Source organism: Lolium rigidum, chromosome 2 (genome assembly GCF_022539505.1).
Source record: "Lolium rigidum isolate FL_2022 chromosome 2, APGP_CSIRO_Lrig_0.1, whole genome shotgun sequence".
In the NCBI taxonomy this organism is placed as follows: Eukaryota; Viridiplantae; Streptophyta; class Magnoliopsida; order Poales; family Poaceae; genus Lolium; species Lolium rigidum.
Window position 1 is genome coordinate 17,796,451 of NC_061509.1, and position 22,648 is coordinate 17,819,098.

Below are 22,648 nucleotides of genomic sequence, written 5' to 3' on the forward strand. Positions count from 1 at the left end.
TAGGGTTCTGTTGACAGTAGATTCGATCCCTTCCTTGTCCCTCGACTCCCCCTTATATAGAGGGTGGAGCCGAGGATTTCGTAATACACAAGTTACAGAGTTCGGGAGGGTTTCGTACCCAACCCGTAAGATTACAAATCTCTATCTTTCCTAATACAACCTATCTTTTCCTTAACGCTAAATGGGCTTCCGAGTCTTCTTATTCTTCGAGTCCTGGGCCTTTAATAAACCCCGGGTACCATCTTTGGCAGGCCCATTGGGGATGCCTATGTCAGTAGCCCCCGAGATTTTTCTTGAATCGAAGAATCAGGGAAAATCTCCAATTTTACTCATTACATAATCTTTCGATATGCAAATATTATTTTGTACAGGGGATATCGGTAGTCGGGGCTAGTTCATCCGACGGATCGGGTACTAGTTAACCGCTCTAGTGGCAATCCGCAAAAACCTACTTCAAGATCACGTCTCCGGACATGATCTCGGAATACCGGTGTAAACTTCGACGAGTGCCGCTTAAGGTCTTACCATTCTGTCGAGTCTCAGTCATATTTTATCGGGTACCTAACGCGTCCGTTAGGATTTTTCTTCGTATTTGTTGATACGGAAAAAAGTAGCAGTCCGTCGTCAGAGATGGTGCCACGCCGCTCAGAACGGATCTGGGGTCTTACCTTCGCAAAGTTTTGCGGCATTCAGAGATTTATTCGCGACTTATAGCGCTCTGAGAATATATTGTCGAGTGTTTTTCGGCTGTTGGAATAGCACATTTTATCGAGTCATATTTGATGACTTATTTTGTCTTCCCGATGAGAGTATATGCAGAGTTATCTGTGTAACTCGAAATATACTCACTTCTGTTTCTTTATTTTGATCAAAATTCATCGGGCACGCGAACAGCGTTCCCGATGGGAGTAGCCCCCGAGGCTACAGCCAAGAACTTGTGCTTGGGTGTAGGCTCCACGATTAATATCCTCTGCCGCTATATTTGTAATCCTTCTCGATAAATTTTTATATCTATCGGGTGCGCGACCAGCGCTCCCGATGGGAGTAGCCCCCGAGGCTATGAACAAATGCTTGCATTTGATCATAGGCTCTCGCCATTTCTATCTTGTCATATTCGAAGTTTTCTATTTTTCCAAAGTAGCCCCCGAGCGTTTGGGCAAAAACTTGTTATTTGATCAAAGGCTCTCGAAATAATCTTGTGTTGTCGATATTCTCGCCCAGCTTCTTAGTCGAGTTTTTCTCTTACCATAATGACGTCATTGCTGATGATAGCCACGATTTCTGTGTTGGAAATATGCGAAAACCGCTCATCTCAATGCCTTGTGGGCCCAAATTCCCCATCTGATTGACACGTCGTGCAAGTGGGGGACACACGTCCTCCACTTTTTCTGGCGCACGCACTGTGCCCTCTGTCATTTCTGTTCTCAGTGAAAATCCAATTTTACCCTTTGTCCACGTGTACTCAATCTGCTCCATATCGTTCCTATCCAACAGTTGTGCCGTTTCACCGCACCTCTATTTAAGTCCATCGTCTTCTTCCTCTACAACTTTCGCTCGCGCCGCCCATCTGCTCTTCCTCTGCAAAAGCTTTCCAACGCGCCCCAAAATTTCTTGTGCTCCCCCGCTCGCGCGCTCGTTGCTTCCACTCTAGTTGATGCCACCGCGCAAACTCACCAAGCACAGCGTGCCCAAAGCAAAGATGGCAGCCGAAGATCTGGGAAACTTGGAGTGGGAGAGATCCAAGATCTCCCAGCAGGATATCAACATGCTGAAGAAGCTTGGCATCAGCGGGAAGCAAGATGCGATTCGCTTCCCCAAGGAAGAAAGCTACCCAGCTCCACCGATGCAATATCGGGTTAGTTTCGTCGACCACCTCATCCGTGGTCTTTCCACTCCTATCCATGACTTCCTTCGTGGGTTGCTGTTCATGTATGGACTGCAACTTCACCATCTTACTCCCAATTCCATCCTCCACATTTCTATTTTTATCACATTGTGCGAGTCTTTCCCTGGGATCCAGCCTAACTGGTCCCTATGGAAACGTATCTTCTTCTGTCGCCGTAATGGCTCTTCCAGCGTCGCCTACAACATAGGCGGCGTTGTGATCTGCGTTCGCCCTGACGTCGAATATTTTGACGTCAAATTCCCTGATTCAGTTCAAGGGTGGCGCAAGAAATTGTTATACATCCGTGAAGAGAATCATGGCTCTGTTGAAGACAATATTCCTCCTTTTGACGGTGCCGAGAAAATTTGTCGCCGCCGATCCTGGGATGCAGAGGCTACCGACGCAGAAAAAGCGGCGACAGAAGCCCTGATGACTCGCATCCACGAGCTCCAGAATACTCGTGGACAAGAATTGTCGGGTATCCAGATCACAACGTATTTCCTTAGGATTAGGGTGCAGCCTCTTCAAGCTCGCAAAAACCCCCTTTGGATGTATGCTGGCGATAAAGACGTGGATCGCTTGTCGGTTGACTTGTCCGTCAATGACTTGGCGAAACTTGTCCAGAAGATCTCGTCGCTGAACAAGAAAGACAGCGTCCCGACATCTTGCGGTGTGACGCCATATAGCGCCACCAAGACACTCCCGCAGGTAATATTTTTGTTCTCGTCTTTATTTTCCTTCTATCTTTTACCTTCAAATACTTCATGCCGATATTTTTCCTGTCTTTGAATAGAATCATGCAACTGCGTCACCTCTTGCTCCCCTTCCCGAAGGTGGAGAAGTTGAAGAAAGGGCTGTTGTCACTGACGACAACTAGGCTACGTCTCGTCCTGAGAGTGAAGCCGTATTTTCTCGAAAATCTGCGGCATCCTCTGAAAAGGACGCCGAGGCTGAAGCAACTTCTTCGACACGCTCTCCTCCTTCAGCTGCTTCTCCCAGGAGCAAAAGGAAAAGAGATGAGGCTGTCGACACCGGTACCTCCAAAGCCGGTGCTTCCCTTGCTGATAAAGCTGCACCCAATGCCGGGGAAGAGACTTTGGATCTTTATGATGCTGCTCTTGTCAGCTCGTGAGTTCTTTGAAATTGCTATGTACTGTATTTTTCCCTTTGTCGATGCTTTTTGAAATTGCTATTTTATCCTGTCGCTATATTTATTACAGTGACGACGAAGAAGAAGATGCACCTATTGACGAGACTGCTCGAACGAGCACGTCTCGTACTTTAGTTGTTTCGGAAACTCGTCCTGAGGGTGGCGAAACTTCGCCTCCTCCACAAAACCTTGAACGTTCAGCACCAGCTGAAAGCCCTCGAGCTCCTTCGCCGAAGAGAGCCAGGGTAGAATCAAGCAAGGAACCAATTATATTAACTGGTTCTTCCTCGACTCCTTTGATGGAAGAGGTAAATTGTTCTTTTGTTTCCTGTATTGACTTTTTGTTTTGAATTTCCCTCTTTTTCTCCTTGATGTCGACTTTTTCCTTCTTTCTATATTAACCCTTTTTGCATTGTAATCTCTTCAGCCTTTTATGAAAGAGCTCGTCCGCTTCGGCACCCAATTTATCGGGTACCGCGATCATGCCGGTGAACTTGAAGGTACCTACTTGCTCTGTCCAACTTTCCTTGTCGAATTTCTCTTGTCACTATTTTGTATTGCAATGCTTATCTGTCTTTATGTTGGCAAAGAAACTGGCAGAAGCCAACAGGCGTGCTGACGCCCTCACTATTGAGTTGGAACAAAGCAAGAGTGCGCACACGAAAACCGTCGAGGATCTTCAAAAAAGACTCGACGACGCAAAAAAGGGTTTAGAAGAAAATGTAACTCAGCATTCTGCTCGAGAAAAAGAGATTCTTGCTGGCGTGTAGTCAACACGTCTGTTGGAAACCCCAAGAGGAAGGTGTGATGCGCACAACAGTAAGTTTTCCCTCAGTAAGAAACCAAGGTTATCGAACCAGTAGGAGCCAAGAAGCACGTGAAGGTTGTTGGTGGAGGAATGTAGTGCGGCGCAACACCAGTGAAACCGGCGCCAACGTGGAACCTGCACAACACAATCAAAGTACTTTGCCCCAACATAACAGTGAGGTTGTCAATCTCACCGGCTTGCTGAAAACAAAGGATTAAACGTATCGAGTGGAAGATGGTGTTTGTTTGCAAAGAACAATAAAAGCGAGTAGAATGTATTCAGATGTAAAAGAATGGACCGGGGTCCACAGCTCACTAGTGGTGTCTCTCCAATAAGATAACTAACATGCTGGGTGAACAAATTACAGGTGAGCAATTGACAAATAAAGATTCAATACATATCAACGATGATTACTATGTGATTTAATCGGGGCATTACGACAAAGTACATAGACCGCTATCCAACATGCATCTATGCCTAAATAATCCACCTTCGAGTTATCATCCGAACCCCTTCCGGTATTAAGTTGCGAACAACAGATAATTGCATTAAGTATGGCGCGTAATGTAATCAACACAAATATCCTTAGACAAAGCATCAATGTTTTATCCCTAGTAGCAACAAGACATCCACAACCTTAGAACTTTCCGTCACCGTCCCGCATTTAATGGAGGCATGAACCCACTATCGAGCATAATTACTCCCTCTTGGAGTTACAAGTATCAACTTGGCCGAGCCTCTACTAGCAACGGAGAGCATGCAAGAACATAAACAACACATATATGATAGATTGATAATCAACTTAACATAGTATTCTCTATTCATCGGATCTCACCAAACACAACATGTAGCATTACAAATAGATGATCTTGATCATGTTAGGCAGCTCACAAGATCTATAACAATGATAGCACAAGCGGAGAAGACAACCATCTAGCTACTGCTATGGACCCATAGTCCAATGATGAACTACTCACGCATCAATCGGGAGGCGGGCATGATGATGTAGAGCCCCTCCGGTGATGATTCCCCTCTCCGACAGGTGCCGGAGGCGATCTCCTGAATCCCCCGAGATGGGATTCGCGGCGGCGGCCTCTCAGTAATGTTTTCCGTATCGTGGCTCTCGGTACAGGGGGTTTCGCGACGGAGGCTTTAAGTAGGCGGAAGGGTAGGTCAAAGGGCGTCACGGGGGGCCCACACCACAGGCCGGCGTGACCAGGGCTTGGGCCGCGCCGCCCTGGTGTGTGGCCACCTCGTGGCCCCACTTCGTCTCCTCTTCGCTTCTGGAAGCTTCGTGCAAAAATAGGACCCTGGGCGTTGATTTCGTCCAATTCCGAGAATATTTCCTTACTAGGATTTCTGAAACCAAAAACAGCAGAAAAACAGAATCGGCACTTCGGCATCTTGTTAATAGGTTAGTGCCGGAAAATGTAAAATAATGTCTGTAAAGTATGTGTAAAACACTCAAGTATTGTAATAAAAGTAGCATGGAACATAAGAAATTATAGATACGTTTGAGACGTATCAAGCATCCCCAAGCTTAGTTCCTACTCGTCCTCGAGTAGGTAAACGATAACACAAATAATTTCTGAAGTGACATGCTACCAACATAGTCTTGATCAACATTATTGTAAAGCATATGAGATGAATGGAGTGATCTGAACAAAAGATTGCTAACAAAGATAATGACTAAGCAAATGAATCGTATAGCAAAACTTTTCATGAATAGTACTTTCAAAGAAGTATCAATAAGAGTTGCATAAGAGCTAACTCATAAGCAATAAATTCAAAGTAGAATGCATTGAAGCAACACAGGATGATTAAGTTTCAGCAATTGCTTTCAACTTGTAACATGTATATCTCATGGATATTTGTAAACATAGAGTAATATAACAGGTGCAATAAGTAAACATGTAAGAATCAATGCACACAGTTAACACAAGTGTTTGCTTCTAAGATAGAAAGAAGTAGGTAAACTGACTCAACAATAAAGTAAAAGATTGGCCCTTCGCAGAGGGAAGCATGGATTACTATTTTTGTGCTAGATCTTTTGTTTTGAAAACATAGAAACAATTTTGTCAACGGTAGTAATAATTCATATGTGCTATGCATAATACTTCCTACAAGTTGCATGTCTCATGCATAGAGTACTAATAGTGCTCGCACCTTGTCCTACTTAGCTCGGAAACACGGATTCTCATCGCATAACATATGTTTCAACCAAGTGTCACAAAGGGGTACCTCTATGCCGCCTGTACAAGTGTCTAAGGAAAAAAGCACGCATTGGATTTCTCGCTTTTGATTATTCTCAAACTTAGACATCCATACCGGGACAACATAGACAACAGATAATGGACTCCTCTTTTTAATGCTTAAGCATTCAACAACAGTTAATATTCTCATAAGAGATTGAGGTTGTATGTCCAAACTGAAACTTCCACCATGATACATGGCTTTAGTTAGCGGCCCAATGTTCTTCTCTAACATATGCATACTCAAACCATTTGATCGTGAAGTCCACTTACTTTAGACAAGACAAACATGCATAGCATCTCACATGATATCCAACAAAGATAAAGTTGATGGCGTCCCCAGAAAACATGGTTACCGCTCAACAAGCAACTTATAAGAATTAAGACACATAACTACATATTCATCACCACAATAGTTTTTAAGCTATTTGTCCCATGAGCTATATATTGTAAAGGTAGAGGAATGAAATTTAAAGGTAGCACTCAAGTAATTTACTTTGGAATGGCAGGAAATACCACATAGTAGGTAGATATGGTGGACACAAATGGCATGGTGTTTGGCTCAAGGTGTTTGGATGCACGAGAAGCATTTCCTCTCAGTACAAGTTTTGGGCTAACAAGGTTGTTTGAAGCAAACACAAGTATGAACAGGTACAGCAAAACTCACACAAGAACATATTGCAAGTATTATAAGGCTCCGCACTGTCTTCCTTGTTGTTCAAACACTTTACCCGAAAATATCTAGACTTAGAGAGATCAATCATGCAAACCAAATTAAACAAGCTCTACAGTAGTTCTTCATTAATAGATTAAACTACATGATGCAAGAGCTTAAACATGATCTATGAGAGCTCAAACAATTGCCAAATTGTCAAACCATATGCATCATTTTCCAATTCCAACCATATAGCAATCTAACGAAGCAATAGGCTTTCGCCATGAACATTAAAGCATAATTAAGAACACAAGTGTTCCATAAGAAAAAGCGGAGCGTAATATCTCCAATAGAAGAATGATGAGATCCAACTTTATTCAAACCAAAACAAAAATAATAACAAACCGACGCTCCAAGTAAAGAACATAAGAATGTGACGGAATAAAAATATAGTTTCACTAGAAGTGACCTGATAATGTTGTCGATGAAGAAGGGGATGCCTTGGGCATACCCAAGCTTAGATGCTTGAGTCTTCTTAAAATATGCAGGGATGAACCACCGGGGCATCCCCAAGCTTAGACCTTTCACTCTTCTTGATCATAGTATATCATCCTCTTCTCTTGACCCTTGAAAACTTCCTTCACACAAACTTCAAGCAAACTCATTAGAGGGTTAGTGCATAACTAAAAATTCACACATTCAGAGGTGACACAATCGTTCTTAACACTTCTGGACATTGCACAAAGCTTCTGAAAGTTAATGGAACAAAGAAACTCATTCAACATAGCAAAAGCGGCAATGCGAAATAAAAGACAGAATCTGTCAAAAACAGAACAGTCCGTAAAGATGCATCTGGAAGGGGCACTTAACTTGCTCAAATGGAAAAACTCAAAACTAATGAAAGTTGCGTACATATCTGAGGATCACACACGTAAATTTGTAGATATTTCTGAGTTACCTACAGAGACTTCTGCGCAAATTCGTGACAGACAGCAAATCTGTTTCTGCGCAGTAATCCAAATCTAGTATCAACTTTACCATAGAGATTTTACTTGGCATAAAAACATGATAAGGAGAGGTTGCTACAGTAGTAAACAACTTCCAAGACTCAACAATACAGTAAATAAAATAAAACATGGGTTATCTCCCAAGAAGTTCTTTCTTTATAGCCATTAAGATGGGCTCAGTAATAAGTGTTGAAGCAAAAGAGAGCATCAAGAAGCAAATTCAAAACACATTTAAGCCTAACCCACTTCCTATGAAAAGGAATCTTGTACACAAATAGATTCATGAAGAACGAAGTGGCAAGCATAGAAAAGCAACACAAGTACAATTTCAAGATTCTCAACATAAAGAAGGGAAACTTAATATTATTAAGATGCATATAACCATGTTTCCCTCTCTCATAATAACTTTCAGTAGCATCATGAACAAACTCAACAATATAACTATCACATACAACATTCTTGTCATGAGCTACATGCATAAAATTATTACTCTCCACATAAGCATAATCAATTTTATTAGTTGTAGTGGGAGCAAATTCAATAAAATTGCTATCATTATTATTCTCATCACCATAATCATCATACATAGGAGGCATATTGTAATCATAATTAATTTTCTCCTCAATAGTAGGTGGACTGAAAATATCATATTCATCATTGCAAGCATCATATATAGGAGGTAAAGTATAATCAAAGTAAATTTTCTCCTCCATGCTTGGGGGACTAAAAATATCATGCTCCTCAAAACCAGCCTTCCCAAGCTTAAATTCTTCCATAGCTTTAGCAATAATGGTGTTCAAAGAGTTCATGCTAATAACATTGCTACAATTATTTTGCAAACAAAGTTCCATGGGTTTTTTAATTTTCTCTTCAAACACATCATGTCCTAATTCAAGATAAAGTTCATAAAGATCTCTAATTTTTTTGTTGTTTTCCATTAAGCCTAACTAGTGAAAATAAAAATAAGTACATAGCTAGACATGATAACAAAATAAATTAAATGCAAGTAACTAATTTTTTTGTGTTATTGATATAAAGCAAACAAGACGGAAAACAAAGTAAAGTAAAGCAAGACAAAAACAAAGTAAAGAGATTGGAAGTGGAGACTCCCCTTGCAGCGTGTCTTGATCTCCCCGGCAACGGCGCCAGAAAAAGTCTTGTCGGCGTGTAGTCAACACGTCCGTTGGGAACCCCAAGAGGAAGGTGTGATGCGCACGAAGCAGAAGTTTTCCCTCGCAAGAAACCAAGGTTATCGAACCAAGTAGGGAGCCAAGAAGCACGTGAAGGTTGTTGGTGGAGGAATGTAGTGCGGCGCAACACCGTTGAAACCGGCGCCAACGTGGAACCCGCACAACACAATCAAAGTACTTTGCCTCAACGTAACAAATGAGGTTGTCAATCTCACCTGCTTGCCGAAAACAAAGGATTAAACGTATCGAGTGGAAGATGGTGTTTGTTTGCAAAGAACAAGTAAAAGCAGTAGAATGTATTCGGATGTAAAAGAATGGACCAGGGTCCACGGCTTCACTAGTGGTGTCTCTCCAATAAGATAACTAACATGTCGGGTGAACAAATTACAGGTGAGCAATTGACAAATAAAGATTCAATACATATCAACGATGATTACTATGTGATTTAATCAGGGCATTACGACAAAGTACATCGACCGCTATCCAGCATGCATCTATGCCTAAATAATCCACCTTCAGGTTATCATCCGAACCCCTTCCAGTATTAAGTTGCGAACAACAGACACTACACCACAGCACTGAATTTCCAACTGACGTTGGTCGGTAAAAGTCACTATTGACGATGGACTGTTGGTCGGGAAAAGTACTAACGAACAGTTGGTCGGCAAAGAAATACTACATCATCCGTTAGTCGGTCGGTATTCGTCCCGTCGAATTGTTGGTCGGTGTTTCCTACATGGGTGTCCAACTATCGGTCGGCAAGTGTATTTCCGACCAACATGTGGCCAGCCATGGGCCGATAGGCGGGAAACTGAAAATCTTAGCGCCAAAATGGCCCAGCCCACCAAAATTTCCCTCTTTATTTTTGTTTGGCTCCAAAGTCCAAACCCTATTGGCACATACGGCTCCCAAATTCTCCCCCAAATCGGCCTCACTGGCTCGCTCCGCCGCCACACTCACGCGCTCTCTCCGCCGCCAAGCTTTCGAGCTCTCTCCGTCCATCGGCCAGCGAGGCCGCCCGCCGCCTCTCCCAGTCGTCCTCATCGGCCGTCGAGGCCGCCGCCGCATCTCCAGGTCGTCCTCCAGTCCCTCCCTCCATCACCGCCGCTCAATCGATCTCCGCCGGCAGGTGCTCTCTCCGGCCGACGGTGATACCTGAGCGTCCGGTGAGGCTCCTTCGTCCACACACTCTGCCGCGGCCGGCCCCTTTCGTCCGAGACGAAGCTCCCCAAGCCGTTTTCTCGAGATCTCCTAGTGGGGACGCAACAACCTAGTGCAGAAACGCCTGGTGAGAAACTCGCAGCCCTAATTGATTCATTCTTATATGTTCAGCTTCGATTCGTGCTTCGTGCTGGCGCTCGCACAATCGCTAAAATTAAACAAGGGCGTTCTTTGATTGTGATGCTCTCGTTTGGATTTTATGCGCGCGTGGTCGTGATACTCTCGCCGAGGCAAAACGCGTGCTTCCTTCTTATTGTAGATGGGGGCAGGCCTTGGTTTCCTTCTTGTTTTGGATGCAGCAGTACGCACTCGTATTTTTTTTCAGGTGGAGTCGTAGGTCGCGGCCTTGAGACATTGTTTCCGTAGAATCAGCAGTTTTGTACTTCATTAAAATGATCAAGCTGTAGATGCCGCGTCTTGAGATCAATGCAGAGAAGCTCGCTCTATTTTCCTTTCCATCTGACTATGTTTCACAAAGCAGAACATGTAGAGGCCATAAAAATAAAATGTTAGGTTCGATTGTATAATTTCTAAACCTGAACAAGGAATTCGTTTTGAGAAAAAAAAACTAAATTTATGAGGAAGCTGCTCCACTTATGTGTGACCACAAATGCATCATGCAATTACAAATATATGATGCCTGGTTTAATCACATCTGAAAAGATTGCTAACCTGAGAACAACATTTGACAACTGTTTGTTGGCCTTTGTCAAAGGCAATTTGTAATTACATCTTGGTTCTGCGCCATGGCATGAATGATTTGTATCCTATTTCTGTTGTTGATTGCTTCTGCACGCCCTTCTTATTTAGCACTGAACTGTTAGTGATGAACATCTCATGATTGGCATGTTGTTATATTAGTTAGTCTTGCAAAATAATCTTGACTGCTTTCTGTATCTTTATTCCTACAGTGTATAGTGATGGGTGCCACTATTATTTCTACATGATAAACTTGGCTGCTTATTTAAATACTGTTGTGTGGTGCTGATATTTAAAAATAGAACTACAGCCTAATTTTGTATTTTCTAGTAGGACAGATATTGATGGACTAGTTGTTAAGAAAAAGTAAGCCATGTGTACAATTTTTCTCTTATGCTTTATATTTTCAGCAATGTATTCATATATTGCGTCTTTTGCAGGAAAAATGGCAAGCGGACGAGGAAAGAGTAAAGATGTGATGGTCACTGATGAACAGCTAGCACAAGTTGAGTATGAACTAGCTAGAAACAGGATGGTGGCAGAAAATGAGGAAAGGATGGCACGCCTAGGATTACGCCGAACAAGTACTGAACTTAAAGATGTCTGCGAAGCAAGCCGACCCCCAAAACAGAGAAAACGAAAGGTATAATTGTGACATATCTATCTCAGTTCATTTTCTTGTTGTGCTAGTCCTTTTCTTGCTAATGTAGCTTATAATTGTGACATATCTATGCAGGCACCCTCCTCAACACTTGAAAATACAACTGAAAGACGTGTTTTGAGGTCCAGGGGAACAAATGAAAGTGATAATGCAAATCCTACAGACCAACCTTCCAAAGGTATAGTAGGTTATAATTGTTTCAGATTATAGCCTTTCGTTTGCATGCGTAATCTGTTCATTGCATTATGAACTATTTTGCATGCGTAATCTGTTCATTGCATTACATTCATCATGCATGTAGTAAGTTACATATTGTTTTTGGCAGAACTCAAGAATTGAACTTGGGGATGATAATGACATGGAAGATGATGAAGAGGACGGGGAAGATGACTATCTTCATAGAAGAGGTGTTGCAAATCTAAAAGACTCTTTAACACACCAAGATGAAAGCCTTGTAATCTTCTCACTCATCCTTGCTGCATATTAAATGTTTCTGGCTTCCATGTTTCTGAAATATTGTTCTTTTCAGATAGGGATGGATGTGCTTCTATACTCTTGGACTGGTCCTGAATCTCCTGTTGCTAAGGCAACAGTTCTCTCAGTTGATCCAGACACACTTGTGGGTGGGGAGCCCCTTGGGCCTGCGACTTATGAGGTAATTGTGAATGTGGCGATTAAAAGGGGTGCTACGCTGCCATATCAGTATGATGATTTAAGATACATCGGTGATGCTGTCACAAGGTCCATTGCATGGCCATCTAGCAAGGTAATCGCCATTCATGCATGTGTGTTTTATCCACATCATATGTTTTGTCGTTTGTGTTATGCTGAGCTGCAACATTTTTGATAGATGAAGCCCTACAAACCAGCAGCGTCTGGCTCATCTCGTCGCTGAGGTATTTTGGTTGAAAATCAGTTTCGAGGAGAGAAACTGAAGATGATGTGAGTAAAGCTGACACTTGTGTACTATCTGCTCTTCCTCCCTGTAGTATGTGCTTGTTGGTACAATTTAGTTAGTTTTTGTAATAATTAAATAATTATGTGTAAAAATATATTTTAGACTTGCAATTTGACATAATACTTCACATATAATGACGTAATGCAACTTGCCATGTCTAAATCTCCCAGCCGCATGTATGCTATTTGGAATTCATGCAAAGCCCACGTTAGTTGTCTTGTTGGTTTGATTTTACGAGAAACCTCGTGTACTGATTCTTTTTTTTATACTAGCTGTTCTAGTTCAAAGCCTGTTAGTTTTGCACTCTCGGATGATTTTGTTCGTCTAATCGCTTTGAGACAATATGTGATGATTTCCTAGTCCTGTGCAGTTCGTAGTAATCTGAATACCAGTGTTCTTCTGTACTGATGATTTTTTAATCAACCACACACATCGTTTGGCACAACTCGCAACTGGCCAGGCAGTCACCCTTGTTCTGTGATGCACTGTTCTAAATAGAATAAAATACAAGACTGTTTCATATACTCTGTAATATGGAAGGAAACAAGAATCAATAGAATGAATTCTGTGTACTTGACAAGAAGCGAACCTAGTCTAGTTGGTTAGCTGTCCTCTCCTGTGTTGCTTTCAAATGTAATGAAATAAAACAAAATATAAGGCAACACCAAAATATAGAAGATTGTAGCTTGCTTCCTTCAGTGAATTGAGGGAAGATGTGAGTGGATTCAGCTGAAGAGGCGGTGCGGGAAGACAGTGCGTATCTAGTCTGTTTTATGCTTCCTTCAGTAGGTGGTTTTTTGATGTGCTACATAGCTCAATCTAATAGTATGTCATGGTTACCTCATGTTCATGCTACTAGTCTTAGTATCCAAGTGATCCACCATTTACATGCTTCCTTCACTAGTTTGCTAACTGTATCACTTTGTACTTGTTTGTGCAGATGTCCCATTCAAATATGAATTATCATGCAAAATGATTGGCTGCAAACCACCAAGTAGCTGGATGATTCCCATCAACAAGATGAGTTGTGTAATGGAGTAAATTTGGTCTCATAGGCTACCTTTCTGTTATCATTTTGTAAGCCTGGTTATATGGTAATCATTTGGCTTCCATTTTGTAAACCTGGTTATGCGGCGACAAGCTCTTATTTTGTAAACTTTATTATGCTGTAATGAGTTGAGAACATATGAACAATCATTGTTGTATGAACTTAATGCATATCATTATTGATGGTTGTGCTTTACCTCCCCATGGCATTTTTTAGAGGATATGAATGTATACTATTGTGGATATATGTGAATATAATGATTTTTGCCATTCAATATCTGAAATACCTGAATGTTGGTCGGTAATTTGTATCATGTTGGTTGGCAAAAGCAACACTGTCCAACTGTTGGAGGAAAATCTTTCACGATGAGGGCCAACAGAAAATTGGTCGCCAATGCTTGTGTTGTCCAACCGTTGGTCGGTGAAGAAATGTCGGTTGGAAAAGAAATGTTGGTCGGAAAAGAAATGTCGGTCGGGAAAGCTTTGGCAATGGTGTCCAACAGTCGGTCGGCAATTCTATGTCGGTCGGGAAAGACATATGCCGACCGGACTTACGGTGACCAATAAAATCGGTCGGCAAAACTGATTCCCGACCAACTTTTGGTCGGTAAAAGGGGCTTCCCCGACCAACTTATCTGTTGGGGTTCAAGTGCTGTGGTGTAGTGAGATAATTGCATTAAGTATGGCGCGTAATATAATCAACACAAATATCCTTAGACAAAACATTGATGCTTTGCCCCAACGTAACAGTGAGGTTGTCAATCTCACCGGCTTCTTTGAAAACAAAGGATTAAACGTATCGAGTGGAAGATGGTGTTTGTTTGCAAAGAACAGTAAAAGCGATAGAATGTATTCCGATGTAAAAGAATGGACCGGGGTCCACAGGTTCACTAGTGGTGTCTCTCCAATAAGATAACTAACATGCTTGGGTGAACAAATTACGGGTGAGCAATTGACAAATAAAGATTCAATACATATCAACGATGATTACTATGTGATTTAATCGGGGCATTACGACAAAGTACATAGACCGCTATCCGGCATGCATCTATGCCTAAATAATCCACCTTCGAGGTTATCATCCGAACCCCTTCCGGTATTAAGTTGCGAACAACAGATAATTGCATTAAGTATGGCGCGTAATGTAATCAACACAAATATCCTTAGACAAAGCATCAATGTTTTATCCCTAGTAGCAACAACACATCCACAACCTTAGAACTTTCTGTCACTGTCCCAGATTTAATAGAGGCATGAACCCACTATCGAGCATAATTACTCCCTCTTGGAGTTACAAGTATCAACTTGGCCAGAGCCTCTACTAGCAACGGAGAGCATGCAAAAACATAAACAACACATATATGATAGATTGATAATCAACTTAACATAGTATTCTCTATTCATCGGATCTCACCAAACACAACATGTAGCATTACAAATAGATGATCTTGATCATGTTAGGCAGCTCACAAGATCGATAACAATGATAGCACAAGCGGAGAAGACAACCATCTAGCTACTGCTATGGACCCATAGTCCAAGGATGAACTACTCACGCATCAATCCGGAGGCGGGCATGATGATGTAGAGCCCCTCCGGTGATGATTCCCCTCTCCGGCGGGGTGCGGAGAGCGATCTCTCGAATCCCCGAGATGGGATTCGCGGCGGCGGCCTCTCGGTAATGTTTTCCGTATCGTGGCTCTCGGTACGGGGGTTTCGCGACGGAGGCTTTAAGTAGGCGGAAGGGTAGGTCAAAGGGCGTCACGGGGGCCCACACCACGGGCGGCGCGGCCAAGGCTTGGGCGCGCCGCCCGCGGTGTGTGGCCACCTCGTGGCCCCACTTCGTCTCCTCTTCGGTCTTCCGGAAGCTTCGTGCAAAAATAGGACCACGGGCGTTGATTTCGTCCAATTCGAGAATATTTCCTTACTAGGATTTACGAAACCAAAAACAATGGAAAAACGACAGCGGCACTTCGGCATCTTGTTAATAGGTTAGTGCCAGAAAATGTAAAATAATGTTGTAAAGTATGTGTAAAACACTCAAGTATTGTAATAAAAGTAGCATGGAACATAAGAAATTATAGATACGTTTGAGACGTATCAATCCTCAGTCGACTAGAAACGCAGAGTCGACGTTTTGTTAGTAAGTCTTCACCCCCTTGCTGCTTTCTCGCGTCGTGCTTTGGCCTCCCTTTTTTTTTCTTTTGATAACCCTCTTTTTTATACTTTAAGCAGGGAGAACACACCAAGAGTATGAGCTGGACAATCCTGAAGATGACGAGCTTCTGGACGCGCTTTCTCTCCTGGAAATCCATGGTACGGAAGCTCGTAATGGACTAGCTGAAGCTGAAGCTAGCTTGTCGCGGCTCTTCCCCTATTTCTTTCATAAAAAGAAGGAACCCGCAGTTTTTATTGACCTCGCCAAGTGCTTCACTGGCAATGAAGACCTTGGACTCCAACTTCGTCAAGAGGGACTAAAGGTTGGCGTCGAAGGTACTATGGCCTTGGTTGCAGAGAGTCAACAACAAGTCGACTGGTCGAAAGTTGGCGACGCGGGGAAGATCGAAACCAAGAGGTGGCAGTCGCTAATCAAAGCGGCAAAGCCCAATTCGAAGAAGATCCTCGCCACTCTTGGATATAAGCCAACAACCGCTCCGAGTTCTTCAAAGCCGGAGGTCAAGTAGACCACTTTGCTTTTTTCCTTTTTAGTTTATCTCCCCCTTTTGGCACTGTCGCCATAGTGTTCTTGGCGATGACTGCTTCAGTAGGTTTCTAGAGGTCCTTCTTTTGTAATGGACATGTATATATTATGAGAATGAATGGAAATCTATCTTTGCTCAATGATTGATGTTGAAATTTCTGTTTTCAGTTAATTTTTGACAACTATACGTCAACTCCTGGTCCTTCCGAGGTTTTTCCTTCGTCTCATTCGAAGAAAACCCCTGTCGCTGTTACATTTGCTGAAGATTCTTCGAGTAAGAATTCGGCGGAAGATTTGGAAGAACTTCGACAACAGCTTCAGTCCACGAAGAAACAATCACTTATGCTCATGGAACAATCTCGTAAATCCTCCGAGAGGGAAAAGGTTGCTCTCCAACAAGCTCAAGATGCTATAATTGAGAAGGATGCCGCTGTTGCTGAAGCTGCTGCAGCTACGTCTCGAGAAAATTTTATGCTTCAACTGGCGACGGATGCTAGCTTGGATATGGCAGGTGTGCTTCATTATCTTTGCCGTACTTTCATTTGTTTATCTCCTTGTTGCCTACTAATTCTTGCAAAAAATAGGTTCTTTTTTGGATGCTACTACTGAAGATGAACGTGTCGAGGCTCGATCCAATGTACTTCTTCGGCTTGCCAATGATCATGGTTCAAATTTTTGGGGTACACCTGAACGGACTCGCCAGATTGTCAGGTTTCAGGATCGCGCACTCCAGGTTCGCGATTATCTCGACTTCTGTACAAGGACTCTGTCTCTGGTCTATGGCACCATGTTTCCTCGCAACAAGATGCCAGAGACTCTTCCTGCTTTGCTGGACAAATTTCGGGATGCTCCTCGAATCCACGGCTTTGTGCGAGCCCAATTAGCTGCTGGCGCAAGGTTTTCTATGATCATGATAAAAATCTGCTATCCGAAGTTAGATGTGGGTCAAGTTGTTCCAAAGTGCTTGGCCAAGATGGCGAAGAGGAAGAAGAACTTCGGCAAATATGACGATGTTGTTACTCCTGTTGCCGAAGACATGATGGATGAACTTCTTCGGATGGACGCCGAATTCTTCATGAAGGGCAGCTACGCTGAGCATAGCACTCGTGCTATAAATAATGAGCGCTTGAAAATAGACAATATACTGGGAAATCCCTGAAGATAAGCTGTTCCGAGAATTGTATCTTGTGTATGTATTTTGTACTGTAAAGTCACTATGTTTTTATTTTCAACGCCAAGCCCCCGGGCGTTTTGATGGCAGTGTTTTATAATGCAAGGTTATCCCAAGGCAAAATAAATACTGTGCTTATTTTTGTGGGTGCGAGCCCCCGAGCTTTATGTTGACCGCTATTTGTCGATATATTTTTATTTTGGCGAGGTATTTTATACCAAGGCGAGATATTTTTGCGAGTTGTATTTTGTCGGCACTATATATATATATATATATATATATATGTTGTATCTTCTAGGGGGAAGCCCCCGAGCCTGTCGAAAAGATATACAATTTCACTATCTTTATTATATTGCAGCACCGCGAGCCCGCCTCATTAAAAACCTTTCCCGGCCCCACTCGGTGCCCCGAAAAAGGAAAAGAGTGCGTCTGAAAACTCGCGGGCGTTTCAGTACATTGTATGTTTACGAGAGGAGACTATATTTCGGCATCTAAGCGTAAAACGCACGAGCTGCGCCACGTTCCAAGGATTTGGCTCGGCAATCCCCGTTTTCTTGTCCTTAATTCTGTATGCTCCTCCTTCGATTACTTCTGTGACGATGTAAGGTCCAAGCCATGGTGACTCGAGTTTTTCATGACTTTTTTGATTGAGTCGCAGAACCAGGTCGCCAACTTGAAAAGATCTCGGACGCAATCATCGATCGTGGTAGTTTTCGGAGTCCTGTTGATATTTGGCGACTCGTGACGGGACTTCATCTCGAGCTTCATCAAGTGCGTTGACATCATCCTCCAAAGCTTTTCTCGAAGTTTCTTCATCGTATTCTGTAACTCTTGGAGCATCATGTTCTATTTCTATTGGCAGGACTGACTTGGCTCCATGGACCAGGAAAAACGGCGTCTCCTGTGTCGCCGTATTTGGTGTTGTTCGAATACTCCACAACACGCTTGGCAGCTCCTCTGGCCAAGTGTGCCGAGCTTTTTCCAATGGTCCCAACAGTCGCTTCTTAATACCATTGCAGATGATGCCATTGGCCTTCTCGACTTGACCGTTGGTTTGTGGATGTGCGACAGACGCAAAACTCAGTTTGATGCCCACTTCTGCATAATATGCTTTGAACTCCTTGGATGTAAAGTTACTGCCGTTGTCTGTGACGATGCTGTGAGGGACTCCAAATCGAAAGACGATGCTTTTCACGAACTTGATTGCCGACGCGCCGTCCGGTGAATTTATCGGCTTTGCTTCTATCCATTTAGTAAATTTGTCGAAAGCAACGAGCATATACTCATATCCTCCTGGCGAAGCTTTGTGTAGCTTTCCCACCATGTCGAGACCCCATTGAGCAAAGGGCCACGAAAACGGGATTGGCATCAGTTCTGCTGCCGGAGAGTGAGGTTTGGCGGCGAATCTTTGGCACGCGTCGCAAGTTCGCACTATTTCCTTCGCGTCCTCAATTGCTGTTAACCAATAAAATCCCGCTCTGAAGACTTTGGCCGCAATAGCTTGACTGCTTGCATGATGCCCACATATTCCTACGTGTACATCTTTCAGGATTATCCTTCCTTCTTCGGGTGTGACACATCTCTGTAGCACACCCGAGATACTTCGCTTGTACAACTCCCCTTTTACCACAGTAAAAGCTTTAGATCGTCTAATTATTCGCCTTGCTTCAACTGGATCGTCGGGTATTGTTTTCCTTAGGATGTATGATATGTATGCCTGCATCCATGGAATTTGCACCATCATGACTAGCTCATGTTCCTCTTCTTCTTCTTCCAATGGTTCTTTGGTGGTACCCGAAGATTTCTCTTCCTTCTCCTTTTTCTTTGTTTTCATTGGCTTTGTTGATCTCTCGCTTATTTCTTCCCAAAACACGCCTGGAGGGATCGCGAGACATTGTGACCCGATGTTTGCAAGGACATCGGCTTCATCATTGCTCAATCTGCTGATGTGGTTTACCTCGCATACATCAAACAGTTTTTCCGGCTCATTATACATCTCCTTGTATGCTATCATGCTCTCATTAGCTGCATCACATTGGTTCATAACTTGCTGTGCCACCAGCTGTGAGTCGCCAAAAAATTTCAGTCGGGTTGCGCCGCGGTCTCCGCCATCTTCATCCCGTGTATGAGAGCTTCATATTACGCTTCATTGTTGGACGCGTTTAGGAACGTCATCCAGTAAGACATACTTCAACTTGTCGCCTTCGGGTGATACCAATATCACGCTCTGCTCCGGCGCCTTCCAACCTTTTGGACCCGTCAAAGTTCATAGTCCGGGTTCTCGATAAATGCGGAGGCCCCGTGTTTTGTAGCTCCATCCACTCGCAATGAAATGCGGTAAAACCTGCGATTTTATTGCCTTTCTTTTCATACGTGATGTCCCGAGGGGAAAGTTCTATTCCCCAAAGGGAGACACGACCCGTAGCTTCTGGGTTGTTCAATATATTTGACAGAGGAGCTTCATTGACCACTATTATCGGGTGCGCCGAAAAATAGTGTCGTAATTTTCTTGATGTCGTAAATACTCCATACGCCAGTTTCTGGTATTGCGGGGACCGCTGTTTTGAGAGCGACAGTACTTCGCTGATGAAATATACTGGCCTCTGAACTCCATGGAGCTTTCCTTCTTCCTCTCTCTCGACTACCAGAACCGTGCTGACCACTTGAGGTGTGGCTGCAATGTATAGGAGGAGAGGTTCTTTCTCTTTAGGCGCCACCAAGATTGGTGGTGTCGAAATTGTGCGCTTGAGGTTCTCGAAGGCCCTATCTGCTTCCTCGTTCCATTAAAATTTCTCCCCCTGTTTGATCAATGCGTAGAACGGCATCGCCTTTTCTCCTAGCTCAGCGACGAATGCAGCTTAAAGCTGCGACTCGCCCCGTCGGCTGTTGTATTTCTTTCAACTTTGTTGGCTTCCTCATAGTTACGATGGCTTGTATTTTTCGGGATTAGCTTCAATCCCTCTTGCTGATACTAAGAACCCGAGAAGTTATCCCGCAGGAACGCCAAAGGAGCACTTTGTCGGGTTCAACTTAAGACAGAACTTGTCGAGGTTGTCGAAGGTTTCCTTCAAATCTTCGATCAGTGTTGACCCCTTCTTTGATGTTATCACGACATCGTCAATGTAGACTTGTACGTTTTTCCCAATCTGTGTTGCAAGACACTTCTGCATCATCCGCTGATATGTTGCTCCCGCGTTTTTCAAACCAAAGGGCATTGTTTTGTAACAAAACACGCCGTAAGGTGTTATGAACAGCTTGTCTTGGCTTCATCTTCTTCTTTTAATCTGATCCGGTTATAACCGGAGTATGCGTCCAAGAAGGAAAGACGTTCACATCCTGCCGTGGAGTCGATGATTTGATCGACCCTTGGGAGGGAAAGTGATCCTTAGGACAGTGTTTATTGAGACACGTAAAGTCGACACACATGCGAAGGACTTTCGTGTGTTTCTTCGGCACCATCCATCGGGTTAGCTACCCACGTGGCTTACGTAGATATCTCTTTTATAAAACCAGCATCTTTGAGTCGATCTATTTCTGATAACATAGCTTTGCGGTTTGGTTCCGAAAAACGCCGCAGAGGTTGCTTGATTGGTCTCACGAGATGATCCAAGTTGAGGTGGTGCTCGGCAAGTTCCCTGGGTACTCCTGGCATGTCAGCTGGACACCATGCGAAGATTTTCCAGTGCTCACGGAGGAACTCGACGAGCACGCTTTCCTATGCGATATCCATGTTTGTTGCAATGGATGTCGTTTTCTTTGGGTCCGTCGGGTGGATCTACACCTCTTTTGAATCCTTGGTAGTGTTAAAGGTTGGCTCTCTGAGAGACCTCCCTGTATCTGGCAGCACATCATAATCAGTGAGCCTTGGCGCCATATATTCTGCTTGCATCCCGAAAGTTTCTGACAACCGATGAAAATCCTTCTCGCACTTATCAGACAGCGCGAAACTTCCCTTAATTGTGATAGGTCCCTTGGGTCCAGGCAACCTCCACAATAGGTACGTATAATGTGGTACCGCCATAAACCTGGCATATGTTGGTCGTCCCAACAAAGCGTGATATTGCGACGGGAAGTCTACAACTTCGAACTCCAGATTCTCTATCCTGTAGTTTTCTCGGGTTCCAAACTGAACGTCGAGATTGATCTTGCCCAACGGATAACTTGGCTTCTCTGGTGTGATCCCATGGAAACGTGTATCAGTTGGTTTCGGGTTTGCCAGGGATATGTTCATCTTCCTCAATGTATCTGCATACATAAGGTTTAAGCTGCTGCCGCCATCTATAAAAACTCTCGACACGTCGAAGCCAACAATTACTGCGGGTAGGATGAGTGCCGATTGTCCTGGTCGAGGAACTTGCTGTGGATGATTGATACGCGTAGATGCACACGTCCGTTGGGAACCCCAAGTGGAAGGTATGATGCGTATAGAAGCAAGTTTCCCTCAGTATGAAACCAAGGTTTAATCGAACCAGTAGGAGCCAAGAAGCACGTTGAAGGTTGATGGTGGCGAAATGTGATGCGGCGCAACAACAGGGACTCCGACGCCAACGTGGAACCTGCACAACACAACCCAAGTACTTTGCCCCAACGAAACGATGAGGTTGTCAATCTCACCGGCTTGCTCGTAACAAAGGATTAACCGTATTGTGTGGAAGATGATTGTTTGCAAGAAAACGATAAAACAAGTATTGCGATGAGATTGTATGCGATGTAAAGAATAGGACCGGGGTCCACAGTTCACTAGAGGTGTCTCTCCCATAAGATAAAAGCATGTTGGGTGAACAAATTACAGTCGGGCAATTGACAAATAGAGAAGAGCATAACAATGCATATACATGATATGATAAATATAGTGAGATTTAATCCGGGCATTACGACAAAGTACATAGACCGCCATCCAACTGCATCTATGCCTAAAAAGTCCACCTTCGAGGTTATCATCCGAACCCCATTCGGTATTAAGTTGCAAAGCAACGAACAATTGCATTAAGTATGGTGCGTAATGTAATCGACAACTACATCCTTAGACATAGAATCAATGTTTTATCCCTAGTGGCAACAGACACATCACAACCTTAGAACTTTTCGTCACTCGTCCCAGGTGTCAATGAAGGCATGAACCCACTATCGAGCATAAATACTCCCTCTTGGAGTTAAGAGTAAAAACTTGGCCGAGCCTCTACTAATAACGGAGAGCATGCAAGATCATAAACAACACATAAACAATAGATTGATAATCACCA

At 43.4% G+C, this 22,648-nt stretch overlaps 1 protein-coding gene across 1 annotated transcript; it reads left to right on the top strand.

The window, feature by feature from the left end:
• The first annotated feature begins 11,886 nt into the window (after nucleotides 1-11,886).
• LOC124689275 lies at nucleotides 11,887-12,470 on the top strand. The gene is made up of 3 exons (XM_047222829.1): nucleotides 11,887-11,982; nucleotides 12,058-12,294; nucleotides 12,379-12,470. The coding sequence occupies exons 1-3, from the start codon at nucleotides 11,887-11,889 to the stop codon at nucleotides 12,421-12,423; spliced, it is 378 nt and encodes a 125-aa protein (XP_047078785.1). The 3' UTR covers nucleotides 12,424-12,470.
• The last annotated feature ends 10,178 nt before the right edge of the window (nucleotides 12,471-22,648 follow it).